This window comes from Pseudonaja textilis, chromosome 2 (genome assembly GCF_049901715.1).
Source record: "Pseudonaja textilis isolate UNSWEBS1 chromosome 2, rPseTex1.2, whole genome shotgun sequence".
Taxonomy (NCBI): Eukaryota; Metazoa; Chordata; class Lepidosauria; order Squamata; family Elapidae; genus Pseudonaja; species Pseudonaja textilis.
The window spans coordinates 128,459,286-128,468,767 of NC_141991.1; the positions used below are offsets into that span (position 1 = coordinate 128,459,286).

Here is a 9,482-nt window from a genome sequence, read left to right on the forward strand (position 1 = left end):
CTGTGGGCATGGCGTGGCTTGGTGGGTGTGGCAGGGGAAGGATACTGCAAAATCTCCATTTCCTCCCCACCCCACTAACCTGCTTTCCAGTTCCATTCTTCTCTGCAGGGCAACAAAAGAAGATCCAGCTAATCAGCTGGGATTCAGGAGGCAGAGAATAGATGGGGGCAGGGCCAGTCAGAGGGGGTATTTTCCGGTTCTCCGAACTACTCAAAATGTCTGCTACTGGTTCTCTAGAACTGGTCAGAACCTGCTGAATACCACCTCTGCACAGGCTAGTGTCTTCAAACTGCAATATGCTATAATCCCCATCATCCCCAGCTAGCAGATTATTGGGACTGACAGTTTACACTGATGCATACAACAGGCATCAGGTTAAAAAGGTTGACTTTGAATATTTGGCCAGAACCTTTATTCTTTGTTCCGTTATATGTTTCTCTTTCACTTGAAAAGAGACTTTCACATAATCAGAATTCACAAATGCAATCCTTCGTTTTCAAGAAATATTCTATCAGGTGTTTTTTCTGTGTTAAACCACATGTGTATATAGACCCTGAATTTTCACTTCAAGCAAAGGTTAGGAATGATTTCTGGACTTCTTACTAAGATGTTATTATTATTTTTTGTTTAACCTTTCCCTCCTGCCCCTTATGAAGTTGTGTTCTGTCGAAGTGACTTGTGAGTCTGGAAGTGTCATGGCAGCCACGCTTGCCAATGGTGGTATCTGCCCTATCACAGGCGAGTGTGTCCTCAGTGATGAAGCCATCCGCAACACCCTTAGCCTCATGCATTCTTGTGGCATGTACGACTTCTCGGGACAGTTTGCCTTCCATGTAAGTTTCTGCTCTGTTTTGGGTGGGTTGGAAGAAGACACAGCAGTGAGGAGCCAGAAGAAAGAGGGTAGGCCTATTTTCATGGCAACTGATCTCAATGGGAATTATCTTCTTTTTTTAATGTAAATTTATTGTTTTATCATAGAAAATAAAATATAAAACAGTAAAACAAACAAAGTAAAAACAAAAACAAAAACATACATTAAACTATTCTTCAAATCCTTCTGTTAACCATCTGTTATTATATTTAGCATATAGAAAGTCCACAAACGGTTTCCAGTCTCTTATATAGTTGTCTAATCCAGGGGTCTCCAACCTTGGCAACTTTAAGCCTGGCAGATTTCAACTCTGGGAGTTGGTTCCCCTAGGCTTAAAAGCTACCAAGGTTGGAAACCCCTGGACTAGTCCGTTATTGTGGGACTGTTTTCTAAAGGCTAATCCTATTGAAATGGTCAGATGAATTGAGTACTACTGAATATCACTTGACCAAAGAAATATCATATGTAGATGGAAATGAAGCAGAAACACTTTTGCAAGTTCCTATACTATGCTGAGGCCTATGTCATGGCTTGCCTCATTTAATAAAGTGCAGGTAGTCCTTGACTTACAACCATTCATTTTGTGACTTGCACTGGAAAAAAACCTGACTCATGACTGTTTTTCACACTTACGACCGTTGCAGCATCCCCATGGTTATGTGATCAAAACTGGCATTGCTTGGTAGCTAGTTCATATTTATGATGGTTACAGTGTCCCACAATCATGTCATCATCATCTTTTGAGACCTTCTGACAAGCAAAGTCAATGGGGAAGCCAGATTCACTTAACAGCCATGTTACTAACTCAACAACTGCAGTGATTCACTTAACAACGGAGGCAAGAAAAATCATAAAATGGGACAAAACTCACTTAACTGTCTTGCTTAGCCACAGAAATGTGGTGCTCAGTTGCGGTCGTAAGTCAAGGACTACCTGTACAATTGCCTGAGTTCAAACGATATAGTCCAGCGGTCACCAACCGGTGGGCCATGAGAAAATTTTGGTGGGCCGCAGAGAAATCTCACCCCCAGAGCAGCCCCCCAAAGCAATTAATCCAGGCTGCGCAGAAACACAAGGCTGCTCAGCCCACATGGCCCGCGGGAACCCTCCCCACCCACTCACTCCTTACCCAGCAAATTTGTCTGCTAAGTTGCTATTTTTCCTTTTTCCGACCATCATCTGTTCAGCTATGCCGGGAGATTTAGTTTAGCTAGGAAGCAGGAAATGGTTGGATTTCTTGCTTTCTAGCTAAGCACAGCCGAACCTCCCTTAGGACTGAAGCAAGCAAATTTGAGAGACTGAGCTAGCCAATGGCAGATAGATAGATCACTGAATGATTCTGTGAGCAACTCATTCTGCCTGCCTTGCCTGATTTTGGATAAAAGTTGCTTTTTTATATAAAAATGTCAATATTTACATACATGGTGTGTTGTGAATTAATTTTGTGAATTTGCTTGCTAGCAAATTTTATGAGTTTGCTTGCAAGCAAATTTTATGTGACAGACTGAGCTAGTCAATGGCAGATAGATAGATTTCTGAATGAATCTGTGATTCTGTGAGCAACTCAATCTGCCTGCTTTGCCTGATTTTGGGTAAAAGTTGCTCTTTTTTATAAAAAAATCAATATTTATGTAAATACAAGCCATGCCCAGCCAGTCACATGATCACCAAGCCACACCCACAAATTAGGCCATGCCCACAGAACCGGTTAATGGTCCCTGGGGTCTAAAATTATGAGTTTGGTGATCCTTGAGGTCCAAAAGGTTGGCGACCCCTGATATAGTCAACTAATTTGTCAGAAATGACGTAGGGTCTCCTGCTTGGGCAGGGTTTTGGACTAGATGACCTACAAGGTCCCTTCCAATTCTGCTATTCCATTACCTAAAAACAAATAAGCCACATTATATCATAGTATGAGATGTGAACTAGATCTAGGAAGATTGTACCAACTGCCTCATACTCTATTTGCCTCACACGAATATTCAAGATCATGAGGAGAGAGGCTTATGTCCATGCTGGAGATTTGTGCTTCAGGGGGAAGAGGGGGCACTTTGCTGCTATAACGTACTGAGGCTTGAGATGCTATAGGATACTTCTTGGCTTGTGTTGATCTCAGCTCAGTTCTGACAGCAGTACACTAACATCCTCTGGAAAAATATAGAGCACTTCTTAAGAGTTATGCAATGCAATCTCCTCTCTTGGGCACTTGTTTCTTCATGGTGCTTTGCAAAGGGGGAACAACCCAGAAATGCACCATTCTTAAAAATAGGTGTGCGTGTAGCAGACCAGAATTTGTGGTTACAGTACTTGTATACAGATCCACTTCTGCTTTCAGAAATGCATCTCTCTAGTGCTATTTCCCTGCTTCATCTGCATGGTAATAGCCACCAGTTTCATTTTCCCAGCCCAGCATGAAATGTAATTTTGCACCAGGCAAAACCCAATTTACACCTGCAAAGAGCTTCCAGAATTAATAATACAACTGGAAAATACTGCAAATTGGGTATCTGCTTTGCCATTTGCAGCAATCAACTTTATCTCTTTGTCCCTCAATTATACTTATTTGGTTTAACGCTGAATAGGAGGCAGAGTTTTGAGATACTTAAAATGTGACTTGTTTTATCCTTCACATAATCTCTTTCTCATTACCAGGTTGGTCTTCCTGCCAAATCTGCAGTCTCTGGGGCTATCCTGCTGGTGGTGCCCAATGTTATGGGAGTGATGTGTCTATCGCCCCCTCTGGATAAAGCTGGCAACAGCACAAGAGGAATTGGGTTTTGTCAGGTAAATTTCATGAAACTACAGACATGACAGAAGGAGCCTGTGAGAATCATGGATGGAAAGGTGGTAGAACTGGGTTGATGGGTGGGCTGAGCTTTTTTGCAGGCCACTCTCCCAGTCTCTGTTTCTTATGAGTAATACTAGAATAAAGATAGAAATGAAAAATATTAAATGAAGGGCAATTGGGGAAAAAAAATTATGTCATAACCATGAAAACATATCAACATTGACATCTACAAGAAAGTACAAATAGTTTTTCCATGAAGCACTTGAACAGCTGAAGTTTTTGTATGCCAAATTTTGAAATTCTTGATTATATTGGCATTAATAAACAAGTTGATGTTGATTCTTAGTAACTACATAATAAAACTTCTCCAAGGTGATCTGTCCTCACCATGGCCCTTCAGGTCTTCCAGTGATGCATTCATGTCTGCTGAAATCAAATCCATCAGCCTTGCTATTGGTTGTCTTTTTTCTTTTTCTTTTCTTCCACTTTTTCTAGCATCCTGGATTTCTCAAGGGGCTAAGTCTTTGCATAACAAATCCAAAATATGATAATTTGAGTCTCGGATAAGAATTCCTGATTGATTTATCCTTTGATCCATTTGTTTGTTGGTTGTCCATGGTATTCTCAGGAAGCTTCTCTGACACCTATATTCAAAAGTGTCAATACTCTTTCTATCCTGCTTCTTCAGAGTTTGACTTTTGCTTCCGTAGACTGTCCCAGGGAAAAGAATTTCATGCATGATTCTGATATTTATAGGTAGCCACATTGTCGTAATCTGAAAATCTTTTCCAAGGCTTTAATTTCTCTTCCACCAAATGCTAGTTTGTGACTTATTTCTTGATTGCTAGTTCCTTTGCTAGACAATCAGTCCTAAAAGACAGAAGCTACCTGTCTTAAATTAGTATGAAGGTTGGCTGCTGTACTTTTTTAATAGTTTACACTTATAGTTAATCCAATTTCCTCCATGCTCCTTGAGTTTCATAAGTAGAGCTTCTATACCAGGACTGTCAAACTTGCAGCCTGTAGGCCGGATGCATCACACGCTTGGCCATGCCCATGCCCATGCCCAGTTTAGTGAAGGTGGGGAAAGTCACGATACGTCACAAGTTTGACAGCCCCGTTCTAGATCATTTGCATTGCTTATTGAGTTATTTTCTTCAAGCTTTAAAACCAACTCTCATCTTCTTCCAATCCAGCCTCCTTCACTATATATTAAGTATATTATAGGGTGAATATGGAGAAGAGAATCTATAGCCTTGTTTCATTTCTGTATCAATCTGGAGCCAGTCTGTTTTGCCATGTTCTGTCTGGATTGTGGCTTTCTGTCTTCTCTATAAGTTTCACATGAGGTTATGGGTGATTTGAGATTCCATTTTCCTAAGGATATTACTTAGGTCAATAATATAAAAAGACATGTTGTAGTCAGTGAAGCATGAACTAAAAATCAGTTTGGTCTACTAGTTAAGGTATCAGGATAGAAATCAGGAGATTGTAAGTTCTAGTCCTGCTGGGTAACTTTGGGACAGGCATTCTCTCTCTTGACCCACTCTACCTCACAGGGTTGTTGTTGTGAAGAACATAGGGTGATGATGGAGTATTAGCTATGTTCATCTCCTTAAATTGGTTATAAAAAGATTAAAGTGGCATATAAATAAAACATAAAATAATTGATTCTTTCTGATGTTCTTTGGATGTTTAGATTTTCCAGCATGCCTTAGCAGGATTGCCTTTTGATTCTTGGCTTCTTCTAAAATGAACTTGAACATCTGGTATTTTCCTTTTCACAAGGGGCTCCAATCTGCATTGGATGATACTGAGCTTTTTTTTTTTTTTTTAGCATATGGAGTTAAGGATTTGGGGCAATTGTTTGCACATTTTATTAAGTCTTCTTTCTTTGAAATTGGTACTAGAAGTTTGGACCTGTTGGCTAGGGTCTCGTACTTCAGATTTTCTGGCTTGGTTTGGTTAGAGCCAAACTAGAACTGATTGTTTTTCTGTTGTTTGTCACATATTTGTAGCTATTTCATCAATTCCTATTGTCTTTGGATTTGGTAATAACCAGAGTACTGATCTGACTTCATCTTCTAATATAGATATTTTTGTAAGTAGGGAATATCTTCTAATGCAATGATTCTTAAACAGATTAACTTAATTACCCCCTTTCCTGGTCTCAAATATCATTACCCTCACACACAAAAGAAAATCCCCAGATTGTTATTTTACATAAGCATTTTGCAGCAGGAGTTCCAAACTGGAACATCAAGTCATTAACAAGCAACTACAAATTGTTTCATTACTCCCAGGATATGTTCAAATTAGTCTCTTGGATGAAAAAGCCCATAGTTTAAGAACCACTGTTCTGTGGCATCTTGGATGTTGGTGTTCCTTTCACCTTCTTTGAACTTATTACTAGAAAGCACTACACAGTTTATTTTATAACTTTTCTTTTTGATGTTTATTCTTGTCTTTTGACTGTTATTTCTTCAGGAATTGGTGTCCCTCTTCAATTTTCACAACTATGACAACTTGCTGCATTGTACCCGCAAGATGGATCCACGCCGTGAAGGAGATGAAGTTAGGGTAAGAGACAAGAGCCTTTGTATTGGAAAGATACTACAGATTTAAGTGGACTAGAGCGGAAGAGAAACTTAGAGGACTTAAGAAGGTTAGAATAGCAGAGGTTGGTGAATGGCCCAGGGCTTAAGATGTATAAAAGAGAGTTTCAGGTGCATCAATTTATCAAGAAGTCCTAGACAGTACAGTGTAAGGATTGCCAACCTAGAGAGCTCTCAGTTCAGGACTATACAATTATTAAAACCATGGGAGATCTTTGCCTTCTTGGTTTCAAGAATCCATCCATCCATGCAATATAACCATCCACTCTGGATCCCATGAAGCTCTGATCTGCAACCTTTGCTGTGCTCCTGCTGTTACAAATAAGCTGAAGAAGTGGATGTGCAGGGATGCCTTTCCATCCTCAATTCAGTTGCACAAATAGTTGATCAGTCATGGTGTATAAGAAAACTGTGAGGAAACAACAACCAGCACTGCCTGCAATGAAGGTGTTTTCCTCCATCCTAGTCAACTGGAAGCTTGTTTTAGCTATATTCTAACCCAGTTGTGGAAAATTTCATTAGGAGACTTTTTTAAAAGCCTCCAAAATCATGAAGATGAGTTACTGTAAGCCAGATGTGCTCAATATGCTTCATATTTTTTTCAGAACAAGACTGTTGTGAATCTACTGTTTGCTGCTCACAGTGGAGATATCTCTGCTCTTCGGAGGTATGATTTTACTTATTCAGGGAAAGAGGGTGCTGAAGAGAGATCTTGAATATAAGTGAAATAAGTGAAATTTCCTTCCATGACATTTAACTCTGTCCTTTTGGCTTTCTTCTAGGTTTGCTCTTTCAGCTATGGACATGGAACAGAAAGACTATGACTCTCGCACGGCCTTGCATGTTGCTGCAGCTGAAGGTATCATGTTCAGGATGCAAATCTGCCATGATTTCTAAACACCTGCTCTATATCCACATTTACACCTACAGGCTTGCATGGTTTAAATCAGGGCTCCCCAACGCCCCCGGTCTGTGAACTAGCACTGGGCTGTGGCATGCCAGAAACTGGGCCGTGCGAACAAGTGAAGCCCCATCTCTGGTCTTTCTCTACAGAACCAGTCCCTGCTGCCCAAAAGGTTGGGGGCCACTGGTTTAAACATATACCAGACCTTTTGTAATTGGTGCTTCACTGGGGCTCATCTCTAACAAAAATGGGGAAGGGGGTTTGTGAAGGGGAAGGCAATGCTTTCATTCATGTAAGTTCAATATAATATTGATCCATCACCATTAGTCAGAGTGCACTTTAAAACAATAAGCCTTCATAAAAAAACAATGTATTGGATCTGAGGGAAGATGCTGTATGAAAAGGATCAGTAAAAGGTGAAAAGTATTTAGTACGCAGTAAATACAATACTGCCATTGAAGGGAATTCTATCAATTTATGAAGTTTCCTACATTTAGATCTCTCTAAAAATCCAAAGCAATTTCAGGTGTAAAGATAGGAAATTCTATGTTCTCCCAGACATTTATTATGGAATTGCTTTGCCTTAAATGGGTGTCATCATCTTCTTAGTATCCCTTGGTATCCCTACCACCAAACAAAATAAAGGAAGGAAAAATTAACTGTTCAATGTCATATGACTGAGACTCCTAGAAGCACAATGCTTATTCCTCCAACTGCAAGTTGTACTCAGACTTGCAAGATTTATGTTAAGCAAATTTAAATATTATATATTTCCGTCTCCAGGCTGGATAATTTTTTCCCAAACATTATCCCAAACATTCCCATACAGGCAGTCCTCAACTTACAACAGTTCATTTAGAGACTGTTCAAAGTTACCACAGCACTGAAAATGTGACTTATGACCATTTTTCAGAGTTATGACCTTTGCAGCATCCCTATGATCAAAATTTGGATGCTTGGCAACTGGTTCGTATTAATGACCGTTGCTGTGTCCCCGGGTCACGCGATCCCCTTTTGCAACCTTCTCACAAGCAAAGTCAATGGGGAAGCCAGGTTCATTTAACAACTTGGTTACTAACTTATCCACTGCAGTGGTTCACTTAACGAATGTAGCAAGAAAAGTTGTAAAATGGGGCAGAATTCACTTAACAAATGTCTCACTTAGCAACAGAAAATTTGGGCTCAATTGTGGTCGTAAATTGAGGACTACCTATATTAAATGGAGGGTATTTTTAAAGTGTTTTTAAAAATAAGGGTGTAAATAAATGATGCTGTCTCACTCCAAAATAAAAAGGCTCACTCTTATAGCGAGCATGGGATCTCTAAATGTCTATGAAGATTCTCAGTCACCCAGGTCATGATAGTACGAAAGGTGCTTTTTTCAAGAGGCAACTGGACTTTCTAGTTTTTTCTTTGAAGGCGTTTTGCTTCTCGTCCAAGAAGCTTCTTCAGCTCTGACCTGACTTTTCCTAGAGCTGAAGAAGCTTCTTGGATGAGAAGCAAAATGTCTTCAGATTCAACCTGGAAATAAGGACAAATTTTCTGACAGTGAGAGCAATCAACCAATGGAACAGCTTGCCTTCAGAATTTGTGGGAGCTTCATCACTGGAAGCTTTCAAGAAGAGACTGGACTGCCATCTGTCAGCAATGGTGTAGGGTCTCCTGCTTGGGTGAGGGTTTGGACTAGGTGATCTACAAGATCACTTCCAACTCTGTTAATCTGTCTTCAAGGAAAAATCAGAAAGTCCAGTTGCTCTCGAGAAAAAACAACAGGGGACCTCTAATTGCACAATCACAATAATTTCCCCAAGTACATTTCCTAAGAGATGGTGTAAGCATTCTGAGAAACATACATGTACGGTATCAGAATAATTCTTAATTTGTCAATTCTTCTGATCTGTGTCGCTGAACAGCAAGAGATTCTTTAGAAATCTGCATCCTACAATGAGAGCTTACATAACTGAACAGAAACAAACTTTTCCATCCTTGAAATATCTGCTGTGACTTTCTTGGTAGCCCCCATTCTGCAGTCCCTCACCTTGAAGAACTCTGTAGACTAGGTTCCATGTTGCATGATGTTTTGGGAGTAGTTCAAAAGCTCATCTTTGGAAAGAGAGAAGAGGCTCTTTTTAAATTGTTCCAGTTGTATGATTCTCCACAGGACATCTGGAGGTTGTGAAGTTTCTGATGGAGGCCTGCAGAATCAATCCTTTTGTCAAGGACAGGTGAGGAACAATGGGCTGACAGTTACAGATTCAAGATCTTGTTTTTTACTTACAGAATTATAAAATCTTAGACCTAGTT

General features: G+C 40.0%; 1 protein-coding gene and 1 long non-coding RNA gene across 3 annotated transcripts in view; one reads left to right on the forward strand and one right to left on the reverse strand.

Moving 5' to 3' along the window:
- LOC148127075 (uncharacterized) overlaps positions 1-9,482 on the reverse strand; it is a 136,686-nt gene that overhangs the window by 116,107 nt on the left and 11,097 nt on the right. The window lies entirely within an intron of this gene.
- GLS2 (glutaminase 2) overlaps positions 1-9,482 on the forward strand; it is a 29,829-nt gene that overhangs the window by 14,954 nt on the left and 5,393 nt on the right. For both annotated transcript variants that reach the window (XM_026717430.2, XM_087925199.1), the window contains exons 12-17: positions 657-833; positions 3,524-3,655; positions 6,147-6,239; positions 6,880-6,941; positions 7,057-7,133; positions 9,340-9,403. In XM_026717430.2, the coding sequence (XP_026573215.2) occupies positions 657-833; positions 3,524-3,655; positions 6,147-6,239; positions 6,880-6,941; positions 7,057-7,133; positions 9,340-9,403 (605 nt within the window). The remainder of the gene's footprint in view (positions 1-656; positions 834-3,523; positions 3,656-6,146; positions 6,240-6,879; positions 6,942-7,056; positions 7,134-9,339; positions 9,404-9,482) is intronic.